Source organism: Tinamus guttatus, unplaced genomic scaffold (assembly GCF_059628265.1).
Source record: "Tinamus guttatus ecotype Peru unplaced genomic scaffold, ASM5962826v1 Tinamus_guttatus_pri_ptg000287l, whole genome shotgun sequence".
Taxonomy (NCBI): domain Eukaryota; kingdom Metazoa; phylum Chordata; class Aves; order Tinamiformes; family Tinamidae; genus Tinamus; species Tinamus guttatus.
Genome location: NW_028288821.1, coordinates 6480712 through 6498899, shown reverse-complemented (window position 1 = coordinate 6498899; position 18188 = coordinate 6480712). Strand labels below are relative to the sequence as shown.

Here is an 18188-nt window from a genome sequence, read left to right as displayed (position 1 = left end):
TGCACCTTGCGATGTGGGCTGCACTAGGCGGGCACCTTATGGGGCTCCTTGCAAACTACTGCCTGGAAAAAGCAGCTGAAGAATCAACACATCCCCTTTACATCTAAGACAAAGTCGTAAGCAGTTTCTTTAAAATGAACAAAGAACTTCAAGCTGTCGCATCTTTGCAAAGTCGGGTATCACCCGACATGATCTCTCCTGCTACCTGTCACCAGTTTCCATCATCTCCAGTGCTACCTCCAGGGCTGTCAGCAGTGCTCTAAGCACTAACCTCACTCTGCAGTGCCATTCTTCAGGTGTCACAGCGCATTTCAACCTGGCTCTCTGAAGTCATTTCTGAATTGTTTCTAAAAAGACAGCAATGACGCGACCAGGAAAATCAGGTTTATTGCTAATAGCCGCATACAGGGAAGCACGCTGCCCCTTCAGAGCATGTAGATGTGCAAGGGAAGAGAAGTCGGGAAGCGCTGGGTTAGGCGAGTGCCGGCCGGCGGGGCCGGGCGCGGGGCGCGGGGCTCGGGCAGGAGGAGCCCCCGCGCGCCTCGCGGGGCAGCGCGGGCTGGGCGCGCTGCAGCGCCGGGCCGGGCCGGGCCGGGCCGGGGGCGGCTCGGCGGCGGCGGCGCGGGGCGGCTCGGTGGCGGCGTGCCCCGGTGGCCCGTCACGTGCTCGGCGTGTTGCATTGTGTTTGCGGCGGAGGGAGGGCTGGCCGTGTCACTGATCAATGTCATGACTTCCTCCTCGGGCTGGAGCCGCAGCGGAGCACAGCTGAAGGAAGCCGATTGCCGCTGCCTCCCCAGCGCCTGGGAACAATACGCGCCCGCGCGCAGCCCGCGCACAGCCCGCGCAGCCCGCGCCCTGGCTTCCGCGCCGCGCGCCGCCGCGGGGGAACATGAGCTCGGGGGACGTCGTTTGCACCGGCTGGCTCATTAAATCGCCCCCCGAGAAGAAACTCAAGAGATACGTAAGTGCGGAGCGCGGTTTTCTCTCCGAGGGGTGTCCGCGTCTCTCTCTGCGTCTCGTGGGCTTCGGCTTCGCCTTGCACCAAAACAAAAAAGATTTATCGGTCCGGGCGCTTACGGAGCGCCCCAGTTTTCACCAGTGTTCTTGTGCCCTTCGGAATTAACCTTTGACGGCTCGTAAGATTATCATTCTTAAATTGTTATGCAACGCAGTTTAGGTTAAAAACCACATTTCAGTGTCAGTTAATGTTGCCATAACTAACGGTTCTGTAACAGAATTTCAGATGTATCTTTTCCTGGGAAGGGCAAGGACCTGCGGAGAAAAACTAGTTCTTTGAAATTGTAGGCTAAGCTTTGTTAAGATGCTGTGTAATTTCTATGACACTTGCTAATGCCAACATCTGCTACACTTGTATTTGCCAATTCAATATGCTAGATGCATATAAAATTATGCATCTGTTAGCAAATAGGGTTACTTTTTGCCTCTGGTAAAGAAATGCTAGAAGGTGTCTTGCTATAAAGTTCCTGATAACGCAAAGGTAGCGGGGACCGATGAGAACAAGCAAGCACTGCATGCACGGAGAGCAGCAACTGCAGTGTCTGTGAAGGGGGCCCCTTGTTTCATTCTGTATCTGCCTGTTTTTCTACAAAAATAAAAAGGGCGTGTGTTACAAACATAGGAAACTGTATCACTGCAGGGTTGCAAGGAAGGCATTCCGGGTAGAAATACACGACCCTTAAAAATATTGCTTGGGACAGCATTAGCAGCGCGAGCACGCTGTGGGCCATTTTGCATGCTCATTTGTGTGGATTCCTGCTCGGACAGGCTGCTATGGAGCACACTTTTGGACCTGGTAACGTTCATCCAACCTGATTCACCGGGAGCACTGCGCTGTGTAGAGGGATGCCACCATATGTGTCTGTCACACACCATAACATAGTTTGCATCATTTGTCCTATTTGCTTCTGTTTATCAGCATTTTTTGGACTGCTGATGTTAGCTTTTTCTGGTAATGTGAGGAATTCTGTCTTGTGGAGAATATAGTAGATATTGTTTAGTAGTCTATTTTTATTTGTATTGAGATTAGGGAAAAAATGATAATTTACTGGTGCTCAAATTTACTTTTAACTTAACTCTGAGCCAGAGTTTCTTCTTTTAGATTGTAGTATAGCCTTGAAATGGCTGAGTATTTGCTTCTCCAGTTCGTGTTTTCTAATTCTAAAATAACCACTATGATGTGTGTCAAGGGAGCTGCGTATAAACATGGGTATCTAATTTTTGTTATATTTCATAAGTGGCGTCCTAATAAGATTGTGCAGCAGGCACTAGACAATGCAAGCACCACTGATTCACCCAGCTGGTATCATTAGTAACTCTGTCAGTGAAGCTATTTTTGATGACTCAATATTCATAAAAGGGCAAAGTAGAGAAAACAGAATGTGATAAAGCTGGGATTTGAAAGCCCCCATTATACAGCCAAGATAATAGTCACAATAGTCCTGTTGTAAATAATCTCACAGTCTTCTGTGCTCAGGTTTTGCAGTAAAAAAACTAGTGAAATTGGGACTACACTATTCTTCAAACATCAGCCACTAGATTAGCCAGATCTCTGCAGATTAATGCTTGTTTTCTGGTTAGTGGGATAAACTACTCCTTTGTCCATAATAATGCAGAAAAAAATCTGCTCCAAGTACAGCAAAGGCTAATGTCCTTTCTTGTATGACTACACAGGAGATGCTACAAGCTAAATGGAAATTGTTCCTTACCTCCTGGAAGTGACTTTCCTCCTTTGCGCATAGTTTCACTACCAGCTTGTGCATCTTGTCACTGGGGTGGTAGATAGCACAAGCTGAACCACAGGGACTGCTCAAAAACAACATGGGCTTTGAAACAATGACTGTTTAAACTGGCTTCAGTAGGTGTCAAGCGTCAACCACTTACAACAGAATGGGGTTGGCTCCAGTTTTGAACGGACAACATACCTAAATCCCGAAGATTTAAACTGCCTTTTGTGTTCATTTGGCAAAACCTGCAATCTGAACTAAAGCTTTTAGGGAGCTTAAAATGTGGATTTGATCTGCCTCCCAAAGGTGGGGTTTGGACCCCTCTTACCCCAGAGCACCTCAGTTGCCCTCCCTCACTAGGCTGCTTCCCAGGCACCTTCTCCTATAAGGTCAGGCCTGGGCTCTCTGGTCAGACGCAGATAGTGACTTAATCCTGAATCTATTGCAAACACTAAGAAAGTCCGATTTATTTCAGTGGAGACTGTAGTTAAGAGACTAGACAAAATGTGAACTGTGAATAATCCCACCAAAGCCACTGAGGTTATTTACACGGTATAAATTTCAGCAAATATGTGTTTACAAGATTGGAGCCCAAAGACTAAAGTATAATCTATACTTGTCCTCTGATGAAATCTATTAGATCTTATGCTCCAAAGGAAAGTCATAATTTGGCTCTTAGTAAGCACAATGTTCTTTTCCAGACTTTGAAAAACAAAAAACAGGTGTTAAGAGTCTAAATTTTCACTGTAATGCCTTACAAAGCTGATGCTCTTAGTATTACTATTCTTAGAAGTGTCTTATCATCCCTAACAAAGGGTGCTCTCTTACATGTGCAGGAAACGAACATGAGATTAATTACCCAAGTGTAACTTTCTGCAAAAACAGAGCGCTTAGCGCTAAATGCAGAGAATTCATTAGAAAGCACAGGGAGCTTCACTTTAGCAGGGAAATCTAATGATGTTTTAATATCACACACAATTCTTTTACTCCAGCCTGATACTTAAAATATTAATCCAGTATGTCAGGCTGTCTGAAGAGGCAGTTGTGCAAGGAGTCTCCCAGGAGAGTATTTGGTGTTTGCTGCAGCTCTTTGTCCCACGAGGCTGCCCAGTGGCTGCGTTGCTCTCATTTCCACACACTCTGTCCCCTTGCAGCTTTTCACCTTGGTTCCCCTGTGTGGGGCTGAGAGGTGGAGGGGAATTTTCAAAGGTCTGGCCAGAGGAGCTGGATATGGGGGTGGAGGGGAGAGAGGAAGAAGCTGCTGGTGAAAACTAGGAAGTAGTGGTGCCGTAGGTGAAGTCCAGTGTATTTGGACTGAAAATACTCTGTCTTGGGCACATCTTGACACTCAGCTCCCATCCAGAGGAAAACCTGGCCCTGCTGGAGTCCATGAGATTTTTGTTTCTGAGTTTGCCTTGCCATGCCTTGTAGTAACGCTGAGTACATACAACCAAGGATTTATATTAGGCATTCAGAGCTGGGGGGGCAGGATATTTGTGTTTGTAATAAAAACAGAAAATTGGCAGGACCAGGATGTTCTCCTATACCAATTCTGAAATGCCCACCCTGAACAGATTTTTTGGTACTTTTCACATTAGAAGTACATCTAATCAATTACCGATAATATTTGTTCTCTATTTATTGGTGAGGGAGGAGAATATTTTCATGGCATAGAGAACAGTGTTCAGTGCAAAAAGTCACTACTAGGGAAAAATAACATGGAAATGGGTGCAGAGGTTGTCTAATGAACTAGAAGACTAGTGCCACTGAGAACAGACTGTTCATATTCTGATAAGGAGATGAGGATGGAATTTTTAACCAATAGCTAATTTGAACCTGTCCTATAATTGCTGTTCTGTAGTTTGTCACACCTGAGGAGAGCAGTAATGGTAGTTAATCAGCCCGTCTGAAGGCTCTGCAGCATTTACTCATGGTTGGTGCTAACCTATGTGCTTTGCCATGGCAAAGGGTTACGTATTCATGCCTGTCTGTTGTAAGCCGGTGCAGCTCAATTTGAGTCAGTGCTGCACAGCTGTACCCCAGCTGAAGATCTATTTTTAATCTTCAGTACTATACAAATTGATGAGGGAAGACCATTTGCTCAAAAAAGGCAACTTTCCTGCTTTACTTGATAGACTAGATTCTGCAGACATTACTGAAAATCAAAATTTCTTGTCAGCATCTTTCAAGCAAGAGTCCAAAATGGATCGTGTTAGCAAATTTAGCCCTGCATTTCTTACACTTTTTGTTGTGGTTTCTGGGCCTGAAAGACACAAACAGTGGATCCTGTCAGCACTGGATTAGCTCATCGACCAGATTGAATGTAATGATTTGCAAGCTTTCAGGTTTTAAAGTTGAATATATGATCTATGCAGGGACATGTAGTGTATCTCTCAGCAAGGCTCAACAATTCAAGCTGAGTTTAAAAGGCTGGAGTCTGCCAGACCCCTGTGCCTGGAGTCGTCGCTTCCAGAGCAATTGTGGCAAAACAGGGGCATATCTGCAGCCACAGTGCTTAATGGTTGCCCCGTTTGTTAACATTAACTGAAATCAGCAGTGCTGTAAATCAATATGCAGAAAGCCAAGAAGCAGTGTCCACGTTTGCTGTCTCTGCTTTTGGAGCAAGAAGCTCCATAAGAAGGACACCAGAGTCGGCTGCAGCAGTCTAACTGCTCTGACGGGTTTGACAAATTCGGCCATGGGCACCCTGAATACCAGGCTTTTACAAGATAAGAGAATCTAAACGACTTCTCCATTTTTAGCTGAAGTTCTGGTATTTATCAGGAGAACAAACAGGAAGTTACTGGCCACTAAGAAGAAAAAGTAAAGTAGAATTATGGAAGAGTTTGCTTAAGTAATAGGAACAAGAGTGTCACAGCAGCTCTAAGGGTGGGTGGGATGCAGAAGAGCAGCTCTGATCTCCTGGTGTTGGGGGGAGTATCAGGACAGGACACCACTACCCCAGCCTAAAAGAAATCCCCAGGTGCTGTGTGAAGTCAAGCACTTCTGCTAGTGTGGGATTTGAGGCAATCTTACAGAAAAAAAACTTACCTCAGAGGACCCAGAATTTAACTTTTGTCCGTAAGTCTGTTTACTTCCAAAAGTTCCTTATATAACCTGACTTCTCGTGCTCTGTTCCCTCTGCATAGAAAGTCCACTTTTAAACTCTGGTGGAGTTAACATCTTCAACTGACATTGAAGTAACTGAATTTGTTTAACCAATTTATGAGAGTTTTGTAACTCTGATTTATAGACTACATGAGAATAAGAATCCTGTGTGCCAGAGAAGAGCCTTTTACCTGGCTGTAGTTGGATGCTTCATACCTAAGTTCTTCTTGTTCTCATCTTGTTTTAAAATCCAACACATGTTCCATGTAGCTTATATTTTGAGGAAAAACTTCAATTATCATTCAGAAAATAATATACCATCTGAAAGCTTCTGTAGTAGCAGCTCCTGTGGAGCAGGATACATGTTCCCTTTTGTTGTAAATCCCAAACAAATTAGTCTCACTGGTAAAATAGGAACAGAGAATTTATTTTAGGAGGAGTTTCCATCATTAGGGTTAAACTTTTGTGATTAGCTGAGTGTAAAGCAGACCATTTCCCTCCATTTTGAGCATGTTTTGGTAGTTTAAATACAGTGTTTACCCTAATGAGATAGGCTGACTTCTAAGAATTTTTTTTTTTAAACAGTGCTCTTCTTGGCAACCTGAGTATCAGAATGTTAAGCAAAATAATTTCCCCTGGACTGTTTATTTGGGTGGAGCCATAATAGCACTGAAGCCCCAATTTAATCTTTGACTGCATGTTTTCAGTGCACAGGAATGTCCAGCTATTGGTTTCTTTTCAAAACAGTAACCCAGGAGTTATCAGGTCTCTGCATTCAATAATAGAGCCTTAAAAAAACATTCCAGTTTGAAGTGGAGAAGGAAATGTTAACTTGAATAGTAATTAAACTAGTGATGCAATCAAACATATAGAAGAGGAAAAAGCATTAAAAACAGTACTTTGCTGAACTCTTTGTTGTTGCACATGAAAACTGCAATATGGATAAACACTTCTACTAGGAATGCATTAAAACATTATTACAGCAGTGTTTGTTTTGGTCATCTCTGAGCCTCTCTGTCACTTAGAAAGTGTATTTTGCCAATTTGATATCTTTTTAGGGAACATGATAAATTTGTTCCCATCATGTTATTCGACAGAGATACAATCATTTTATTTGCATGTTTTTCTCTTCCTTTTGAGTTGGAAATGAATTAGCAATGCAATAAGACAAGAACAAAATGCTGTGTTTGAAATGAAATTTGCATGTCAAAACAGTGCCTTCAGCCAGATAAAACAGAATTTTCTCTATGTCATTTATTTTTTGAATGCAAGTTTTCAAATGCAAGGTTTCAGCCTTCTGAGTTTTTTTTTTTTTTTACTTTACAATTTGACCAGTTTTGGTCTGTATTGCATCAAGAAAAAAAAAAGCTAGATATATAGCCATGCAAAGTTCACTTTTATAAATTGTTGTATAATTATGCTGCTGATATTTGTTAAAATTAACATAGAACTGGTGTCTAGCCATCATGGCAGAAAAGGACTCTTCTTTCCCTCTGGGGCTATCTCATTAATAATAGCTTTTGGCGTTGTTAGAATGAGACAACTGTTCCGAAAGATTCCACATTCTCTTTCCCCAGAACTAACTGATGCCAGAACCCCCACCCGACCCCAGCAGTCCCCAACGGTGCTGTAGCTCTCTGCCAAACCCTTGAGCGGTGCCTTCTCCTTAGCCAATGGACTTTGCCATAGGGCATTTTATGGAAAGTCAGGAAAACATCATTATTAGTGTGAATTTTATGATTGCTTAAACTAAAGTATTAATTTAAATGGTACCTAGATTGGCATCTGAAAGTTTCTGACTCATTTTTGACAATGATTTTCAAAAGTCAGTAGTTTCTGTGAGCTCTGTTAGTGACAAAAACTATTCAGCGTGTGAATCCCGGTCTCAGTGGTCGTGAATTATCTGTTCGTATTTCTGTAGATCTGAATAATGATCATAACTGGACCCTTTTTAGGTTTTGCAACTGTTGTAATCTCTGCAGAGTGCATAGTTTATGCACAATCTGTTTTCACATACCAGACTTGCAAACTATTTCTAGAAGTTCAAGGATTTTACAGTTGTGACGCCTTTTTTTTTGAAGTTGACATTAACTGGTCATGCCAAGGAGAAACCAATATTCAGAAAAATAGTGAACTGTTTTTATCCTTGCAGACTTTACAAACTGTGCAGCAAAGCCACTAAGTTTACAGAAGCATTAAGCTAATTAATTGTGAAATCACAGTTTATAAACTCTGGAAAACCTGAACACATACACGTAGTGTAAAAAGGAGTTCCAAGATCTGGTGCAGATTCCCCAGAATAGGCGCTCGGGGGTGGCTGCAGCTGCTCTAACCTCTGTGGGATGAGACGAGGCCTCTGAAGAGAGGCCGGCTGAGTTTACAGTGGCAGTGAAGAAATAGTTTCACACAAAGTCATACAGACTTCATGAAGCCCTTGTGATAACTCCAGCTACTACGTCTGTGTTTTTTACTAATATTTACAGTAGAAGCTTTGCAATCTTAAGAAGTTTTAATTTTAGTAAGTCCAACATTTTGAACCTGTCCTAATAAAATGATTGTTTGAGTTCTCACTGGGGCCCTGGGTTTAAAAATAAGAAGCACTGAAGTAGCTTAGGGAATTGGTTTTTTTTGAGATACTTAGGCCTGTTCTTCCCAGGAAAATAAGGCTTGCAAAACATTTTCACTAGGTATCCCCCTGACTCTAGGGATGTCTTCACAGGGCTTCACTTGGCTAACTTTCCCTGTAAAGCAATGGGATTTGGACTGTCAAGCACTGGAAATTGGAAGTTTCTCATACTTTACTGCTTATTAAAAACTTACTTCTGGACATGTAATTCTGACTTCATGTCACCCTTGAGCTATGGTGCATAATATAGCAGTAAACTGTTTTTGAAAAGTGACGGAAAAATCCCAAATAAATTTCATTATTTCAGTGTCCTCCCCAAACTCCCACTTTCCTCTGAGCTGAACCCAAGAAATGGTCAGGCTGAAGCATCATTAACACAAAGGAACAAAAGGGTTAGGGGATGGTCTGAGCCACATGGCGCGAATGGTCTTCATGACAGTGTCACTACTTGCTAGCCCCTGAGCATCTCTCTGGGTTGGGTTCGCATAGACTAGAAGCCTAATAGAACATTGTAAATGGAAAAAACAGGGGATTTATTAATGCATTAATAGACTGGAATCCTTAAACAGTTTTCTTATGAAAAGCATGTTTTCTCTTTTCCTTTTTTTTTTTTTTTTCAAATTCACAACTGAAAGTACTGTTGCTATGTTACTGTAATAGTGTGTAGGCTGCTAAATAAATACAGGGAGTTTAGTCCATGCCAGAAATAGAAAGCCAGGTCAGAGGTGATGTTTGGGACTTGTTGGGAAAAAAAAAAAAAGAATATATAATTATTTCTTTCCTTCCTATCATTCTGTTCAGTCTCATTAACCCCAGACTACTTAGAAGGAAATTACGAACAAATTTTGGGACATTGAGAGTACCCAGAAATGACACCTCTGGAGTTTTGCTTAATCTTTTGGTTTTGTTTTTTTGCAAGATCAAATTTGCAAGGGCAGCTGGTGAAAGTGCAGTGCCTCGAACGCTTCTGAACTGAATAGCGGCGTCCGGGTGCCAGCAATGTAGGGAACTGCTGAAACGGTGCAGCAAAGAGGAGTGCTCAGAAGGGAAAGCCTGGTAGAGGAGCACATATACCTCTCGGAAGACAGAAAACAGGAAATTTAAATCCATTTTCTGATTTTCCTTTTTGGGATAGTTTGGCAGGTTACCAAGCACCAGATATACACAAATGTGCATAGGCTCCTGTGCAAGTCTCCCTAGGTACCTGCTTGCCCCTTTAGGTGTCTAAGCATCCTTGTAAACCTGGCCCGTGAACGCCTCCCTCACTTGCACGGCGGGTCCTTTCCGTCCCTCTTCTTCTGGCTGTGCGTGTTCGGCGTGTGCCCAACCCATCACTACGACCGCGTGCAGCTGCTTAGAATTGTAGAATCATTACGACTGGAAAAGACCTTCAGCATCATCGAGTGCAACTGTAAGCCCTTCAGCACCAGGCTTGCTAAACCATGTCCCCAAGCCGTGAGCTCGGCTCTGCGAGAGCAGCTGCGATCTGTCCTCCCTTCCCATGCGCGGGAGGCGGGAATATGGATGCAGCTCGTTGCCATCCTCTGACGCCTGACATTTACAGTGTTGTCCTAGTCTAGCCAAAGTTGTGCATGCTTGATTTTAATCTTAATTACCTTGGGTTATATCTTTTGGAATGCTTATATTGTTCCAGAGTGTTTTAATTCAGAAGTTTGCTTCAGTTAGTTGACAAGCAGAGTGTAAGCTGATATGCCCCTTTTAAACCAATATGGCTCACATATGAGTTAATTAAGCAGATTCTAAATTAATTTGGAAGAGTTTACCTTTACAGATAATGAGACAGTCAACTTTCTTATTATATAAGAGAATCAAACTGATTTGATATATTATGGGGCAATTAATTTGTTTATGAATCAGAGAAGAAGCCCACAACCGTACCAAGAACAGCCTAATACATGCTACCCCATTAGAGATTCTTCTGTAGTATTTTTATACTTCCACAGATCTCTTACTTTCCCAACAAACTGAAAATGTACTAGTACCCTCTCCCCAGGAGATCACTGGATCTAAGGATGGCATCTGAGGCATTCTAGAAAATCCCACATTCACCCAAAAATCTGTACAGAAAAACTAAGTAAGGGGATACAACACAAGGCAATGACCCTAAGAATGGTTTCTCTGACTCCTAAATTGCAGGGGGGTTAAAATTCGCTTTTTATTTGCTAAGGCTTCTCTGCTGGAGGGCTGCAGTTTGAGAGGCAAGGGGTATCTCCTAAACTGATGGATTTGAAAGACTGGTTTAATAAGAAAATTCACTAACCTTCAACCACAAGCCAGCCCTTAATGCCTTAGACCTCAAGGCATCTGCACAGAATGTGAGAGGTTCTGGAACAGAAAATGATCAAGTAGTTTAGGATACAGCAGGTTTGTTTATTTTGCATCAGGAGTTTTTGCTGCTGCCATGATTGGAGACTTTCTTTCCTAGTACAACCAGTATTCATCCTCAGACTGAAGGAGAGGGTGTTGAAGAATTTCTTGTCCCTCGTGGAGTTCAACCTCTGGTTTAAGTTCAAATCTTTTTACCCTTGCCAGATTGCATTCATCTCAGCCTCTGAAGAGAAATTATTATGATTTATCTTTCTTTGGAGTGAACAAGATTTTACCAGACATTTTCTACACAGAAATTTCCAACCAGGACGATTGAAATCCACAGTCTCTCCTTTCCAGGGCTCTGTTGTTCATCCTCAGCAAATTGCCCAGTTTCAACCACCACCAGCAGCACTGTAAATGGAAAGGAGATTGAATTATAACCTCTGTTCTGTTATGTTATCCTCCTAAAGGGCCTCTTGCATTGTATTTCCAGATCCTTTGTGCTTGAAATGATCTTCCAAATTTTATAAATAAACTCTGTTTGCTTGCTGATAAATTTAAACTATTTCTCCATTACAGTATTCCAAGTGGTCTGTAATGAAGTTGCCTTGCCTTTTTGTTGGGGCTGACAGCTTCGTTGTCAAACCGGAGTAAACGATGTCAGGGTAGAAGATGCCTCACGCGGCCAGGTTTCAGATATGAGGTGGTTCACTAGCTGAAGATGAAGTCTGTCTACACTGCTGCTTTGAATCCCAAAAGACTCTGCTTATGGTGGCACTTGCCTTGCCAGGGGTTCAGAGAGGCTTTAGCGAAACTTGTCATTCCAGAGTGGGTGCCGCCAGTTCGGAGAGTGAGGAATCAGCCAGAGCTTCCTTGAAGCTCTAGCTGTGCACTGGGTCCTTTCCAGAACACCTCGGTGGAGAAGAGCAGTCAGAGAGAGGTGCCCGAGCAGTTCGTCTCAGGAACAGTTCCAGCCAAATGATTTGAATGTATTTTAGCCACCTGAGCTATGTGAAGATTTAAACTGTGAAGGACTTATGTCTTACATATTCAGAACTTACTGTGCACCCACAGGCAAGTTTCAGTTTGACTAGTTCATCAGGTTTACTGGTTTTGGAAATGGAACCGGGGTCTCTGCATGAGCGTATGGTTTTACTTGAGATGTTGGAGGTTTTTGAAGAAAGCAAGGCTTTTATATGCCATCTATGTTTAACAGTAAAAAATAAGGAATGAAGAAAAGCAAACTTAGATATAAAATCTTGTCATGACACACAGGATAATTTTGTTGTGGGACAACTGATCACTTGTATTTAGGGTTGCTTGTATTCAAGGTTGCTGCCATCAAGATGCCCACTCTGGCTGGGATCGTGATCATGCAGAATCATTCCATATCCAGCTCGTGAGGCCACCTTAGGGCATGGGATATGTGGTATCACACAGCAGCAGCAGCAGTTAGGTATGGTGATGTATCACGGGCAGGTCATTGCTAACAAGCAGAAAACTTCCTTTGCAAAGCAAAATGTAATTATAACTGAGAGTAAGGCCCAGTAAACTTGGCCTTTAATTAATTGCCTTTAATAAACTGGTGGAATGGGGCAGGTGCGCAGTCAAACTAGAGGGTTAGAGTTCAGATCTTCAGCTTTAATTCATATTTACCTGTTTCGAAAAATCTGTCTGAAACACCTTTTTGTCCTCCTTTCAGATATATTTCAGATATAAAGTGCTTGGACTCATCAGAAAAAAAAGTACCGTGAAATGGCATCTCATATTCTCTAGTAATACAGGATTTTTTAAAAGAAAACAGAAGCCATAAGTTGTAACAGGCTCAAATTCTAGCCTATTTTGACCCTCTATACAGGCATCATTTAAATATTCTGAGTTGTTTTCCATATGTATTATTTACAACTAATTAATCATGGGTGATACCTTGTATGCATTAAACACTGAACTTGAATATGAGAATTGAGCCTCAGGCTTTCCTCCGTTCGGGATGAATATGAACTAGGCACGGAGTTGTGTTCCGCTGTGTGGGGATCGGGAGAGAAGGGCAGAGAGGGAGGGAATCGCAAGTCCTGCCGCTCTCAGAGCTCCAGTTAGCTCCAGTGTAACCAGGAGATGTGGTGCGTGATATGGGAGTTGCAGCATTTACCTCTTGTAATTGGAAACTGAGGACAATAATGTACAATAACATGTTAAAAAGCACAGTTTCACTTTATGTAATTTATGTCTTACATGTTATCACGTATTTATACAGTGTCTTTCATGTGAAACTTATCTGCCCAAAGGCTTGAGAGTCAGTTACAATTATGGTGAAAAATAAAAGCATATTTACAGAGAAATTGATAACCTCTTAAAAGAATGAACTGTCACTGAAAAATCTCACTTTCTATTTGAGAGATAAAAATCTATGCATGGTGCAGCCATTTTTGCTTTGCTTAGTCTAAGATTTGCATGGCTCACAGCCAGCAGTGTGCTGAAGACCTAGAAAAACCTAACACAGAAAAGCACATGCTGGCTGCTGGCTGGGGAGTTCCCAAAGCATCTTTGAAATGACGATCTTGTTCTCTGGAGCAGCACAAGGTGTGAGAGGCTCATGCACGTGATGTTTGTCCCTTTCACAGGGTTATTAATCTAAAGGGTGAGAGGCAGCGTGAAGGCTGCTAAACATCTACCATTGCAGCAGTCCGTCCCAGCGGGGGAGAATGTAATGTATTGGATCAGTCAGGCAGGAAAAATTTTCAAAAGGGAGAGTGTAAAATTTGAAAGATTGCGTGTAGGAATAAGGAGACATATTCCTAAATGCAGGACGCGGGCAGCTCAGCAGATGGCCTGGCAGATGAGCTGCTAAGTGCCAGAATACTGCACGTGAATAGGAGCGCTGACAGGGAAACTTCATGAGAAACACAAATGCCCACTGAGTGGCACGGGGTAAAATCGGATGCCCAACCCCAGCTGGTGCTTTGTTTACCTGCACACTAAGCTCTCAAATCTCTCAAAGTCAGATCTTTGCTGAAGAACTGATGTGTTTGCATCTCACTCTGATCTTTCATTGCTTATGGTATTATGTTTTTGGGTTCCATTTTCAGATAATTTGTGCAATGATAGATAGATTCTGGAAAAAAGCATCTTTACCACCAGTGGCTTAGAGTTGCCATTGCCATGTCACAATATCAGTGTCTCAATATCAGTGGTGTTAGGAACTTACATAAAGCTATATTTTGATGATTTGCAAACAAAATTCTGTTAATTCAGATCAAAATATTCATGTGGGAAACTCTGATAAGTCAAATCTTGTGACGCAGCAAAAGTCTGGTTTACTAACTTGTTCACAAGTAACATTGATTAAACGACTGTTACTAGGTTTCAAAAAGTTACGTTTCCAAAGCCATCTACAGGAAAACTGTATAGATATAGGCTAAAGCATGAGTGTTAATCACTGTAATCATGGTAATAAGCACCTTGCTCGGAAATTGTTGTATTGGGATTGGCATCTTTTTCATTTAATTTAAACCACTTTTAAAACAATGTAAGTCACCAGGGAAAAATGTTCCTTTTTCCCGCATCCAAGGGTTCCCATGGCACAGTAATGTTACAAGATACATGGCAGCTCAAGTATGCTAGTAAAAGTGCAGACAAGCCCTTCGATTCGATCAGGAATGACACGGGCAGTGATAGTCCCTGCTTTCCCACACACCAGCCTGTCAAAATATCTTTTATTAACTTGTAATCTTGAGAGTGTAGTTCATTTTTTTTGTGGCTTCTCAGCCCTGTGTGTATTTGCTTGGATTTCCAACAAAGAGCTTCTTAAAACCCCTCCTATTTTTGTCACTGAGCATGCGTGAGGGCTACCAAACCCCTGGAGCTCATCCCAGGGCCGACTGACATTTCCATTCAGCCTTGCCCACTCTCTGGGTTGACACGAATTTTGTGTGTCCCCGGTGAAGGCAGCTCGGGCCAAGTGGTACGTGGACACATGGTTGGGGTGATTTGATTGCTGAACTGCAAAAATGAGCTTAGCCAGGAGGACGTTATGTTCTAGAGCTTCTTGGGAAATGCTTTTCCAGAGAAATGTGTGACAAAATAATGATAATTCATAACTAAAATCTGCATGCATGGTAGTCTAACTACCAAAAAAATCCAGTTGTATATATGCTGTTTGTAAAATAATACTCTCCAAAGTGTCTTTCGGCTTAAGGGCTGTGAGTCAAAGTGGAAGATTTTATGCTAGTAAAGGAAAAAGTAAATATCATCATCTATTTTACTGTAAGAAAGCAGAAAGATTTTTAAAATTATGTTATTTGGCTCAGACTTATTCCAATAAAGTGAAATTTTGGGGCATCATACATGCACACTGTAAAACAGTTAAATAGGAAATAGTGAAATCCATCATAATTTTTACATAACTCTTTCTTTCATAACATATTTGTGAAATGGAATAGTCAGAATGCAATAATCTGACCATGTTTTTTTCCACAGCTTGAATCATTAGTGGACATCTGGAAAAGTATGTGGTTAGGTTAGTCCAGTAAATAGACTTAGCAAAAATAATCACCTCTAAGACAATGAAAATTTGTTTTATTTGCTTGGATAAGTTGACTTTTGCTAGGAAGAAACATAATGAGTCAAAATGTCTTGTTCGGCCTCACTCTTACCTGGTGACCGCGTCAGCCTGCACAAACAGTCAATACTGCTCTGCAAAGCCCGAGCGCCTGGCCCGCTCCTCTAGGGGCTCTCCCTGCATGAGAGTGGAGGGAGCTTCATGTGCTTCAGGTAAAGACACTAGAGAGCAGGAAACAGAAATGCTCAAATTCTGAAAAAACAGTAACCTGTGACAGGTAGCTCATGTGAGTGGTCTAAAGAAATCCTGTTGGCATGAAGCTGTGAATCCTTCCAAAAATTACCTTCACATTTTCAGTTGTTGTGTGAATGAGAAGCTCTGGTGGCTGCCGGAAAATCCGTTGGGTGTTTTTCACTCTTTCCCTCAGCATGGCGAGCGTGAGCCCTGCAGGTTGCTCCTTCTGTTTTGCAAGGGGCTGCTGAAGGCAAGAACAGTGGCTGGTGACTTCTGACAGGCTTTTGGCCGTTTCAGAAACTCTGCTTGTAGCATTTTTATTGTAACATAACAACTTATTTGAAAAACCTTGGCTGAAAACACCAGTTATCACTCCTTTAGCGTAGGGTGTTGCCTCTTTTTTTTCCCGGTAAAAATGCTGAGCCGCGGCCCGTGCCTGTTCTGGGAAGAGGCTACAGACGCTCGTAAGTGGTCAACAGATACCAGAGAGCAGGGTAGGGAGGCCCAACAGGGAACCAGGGAGATGTCCAATGCCTGTTGATATTGTGTAATAATAAATATATGTATTAAAAATAAATGTTGATTTGGCGAACTTCTAGCTGAAGTCAGAAGGACATTCTTCTAATGCTGTTTTTAAGGGCAGGGATATAATCAATTTAGTGGTTAAAATCTTTAGCTTGAAATTCATCCTTATTGAACAACGATATCCTTGGGGAAATTCTTAAAGTGTCAGGCCATCACTAAATCAAGGACTGAGCTAGAAGCCTGATAGTTTGAAGAAAGATTCTTAAGTATTGAAAGTCACTGGTAGAAAATGTGCAAGGAAATGGTGCTGGACTACTTCTGGGGAACTGGCCTCCTACTTGTATGTTGTTCTAGCTGCAGATGCAGCACTGCTACTTTTCCCTGACCCAGGACGCTGGGCAGAGCTGCTGAATGAATCACGGGTCTGCAGTGAGCTGTTTGTTTCTGGAATAGCACAAAGGAAAAGGTTTTGAGTGTGAAAAATCAAGACAAGAAAACATTAGTCTTAAGCTTGTGCACAAGACTCAAAGATCTCCTTAGATGCCTTTGGTTTTGCTGCTTTTGACTATACTCCATTAGCCCAAGCTATCCCTCAGTCTTCCTTCCATCAGTTTTCATGACCAAACGCAGGAATTCATACAAGTGCTTCCTTGGTTCCTCAGATATGAGAATGCCTGCAAGCCCACAGAAAAGCAAAGGAGCCACAGACATAAGAAACTGAAACAAATAGAAAGATTTGTAGAGTTTCTGACACTTGAAATATAGCTTTTTCAGTCACATGTTGGAAAAGAGATTATTGAGCAAGATCATTTTGCTGAAGCAAACAGTGCTATTCTGGCTTAGCAGAGTAGGCCCCCAACACTTGGAGAACAGAGCTTTTGAGATGCTACTTCTATAACTTAAAACTAAGAGCTGGAGGAAATCAGCTTTGTGTTGTATGGGGCTGCTATGAGGCTTCATAAACAAGTTTTAAAATGGTTACAGTACCCTGCTCAATTCTCTCTTAACTGCCTCTTCCTTGCCGATTTTCTCATACCTGCAGCATTTATTACTGTGTGGTAATAAAAAAGCATAAAGAAATACTCTTTCTTCTCCCTCTAGTTTTAAATATCTGGACACTGCAGTGTGTGATCCTAGCACCAAGCATACTGAAATTATACAGAAGTCTGCACTGCCTTCATTTAATTTTGAATCAGGACCAGTTGTGCATGTTTGTAAAGTTTAGCGGAAACTGGTTCTGTGCATTTTTTCAGTTCAGATTGATGTTTCTAACATAGAGCTTAACAGAAACATACAGTGAAATTAATCATTGGTGTATTTCATGGCTTTTGATCTAAACATGGATTAGAAAATATGTATACCTACCATCTAAATGTTGCTAAAGACATTGATCCTTTAATGCAAAAGTATGAAAGTATAAATGTCCTCAAGAAATATACAGCCAAGGGGGCTCTAGCTCTGGCTTGGCACAAGTGTAGGAATGGTTCCCTGAATACAACAAACGACATGGGAAACTGCCATGGTATTCATTAAGCACCTCATTCCTCTGCAGCCTCAGTGGCATGCCATGAGTCTGATTCTAAACCTGTAGCTTTTCACTGAAAATATGAGTTCACCTTATTTTAGCTATCAGATAGGAATGAGCACAGATTCTGTGTGGAAAAAAACAGTATTGGAGTAAGTCCTAATCCAACTTCACATGGATTTCCTGAATCTCCACTTTTTAAGTGTAAGAAAGTCGTATAATAAAGTATGAGCAAATATAAAGGGCTTAAGAAATGAATCCCAACGATCAGTAAGATCAGAAGCTCTGTAAGTACCAAATTACTGTTGCAGAGGTATTCTTTTTATCTATGGGTCATAATTTCCTAGAAATGAGGAAAAAATATTGTGAAAGCTCTCCAGTCCTCTTTATGTTGAAAGAAACAAATTGGAAAGTTTATGCTTTAGTAGAATTCAAAGCAGGAGGTAGTTGTAGTGACTACTGGCAAACAGATAGCAAATACTCTCAAAGGTGAAAACCACAGAGCTGCAAGTAATGCCTCTGCTAAGCTAGGTCAGA

The 18188-nt window shown here is 41.9% G+C and overlaps 1 protein-coding gene across 2 annotated transcripts in view; it reads left to right on the top strand.

The window, feature by feature from the left end:
* The first annotated feature begins 738 nt into the window (after positions 1–738).
* Positions 739–18188, top strand: part of GAB3 (GRB2 associated binding protein 3) — a 60459-nt gene continuing 43009 nt past the window's right edge. For both annotated transcript variants that reach the window (XM_088527577.1, XM_010215774.2), the window contains exon 1: positions 739–961. In XM_088527577.1, coding sequence (XP_088383703.1) covers positions 890–961 — 72 coding nt within the window. In that variant the 5' untranslated portion in view covers positions 739–889. The remainder of the gene's footprint in view (positions 962–18188) is intronic.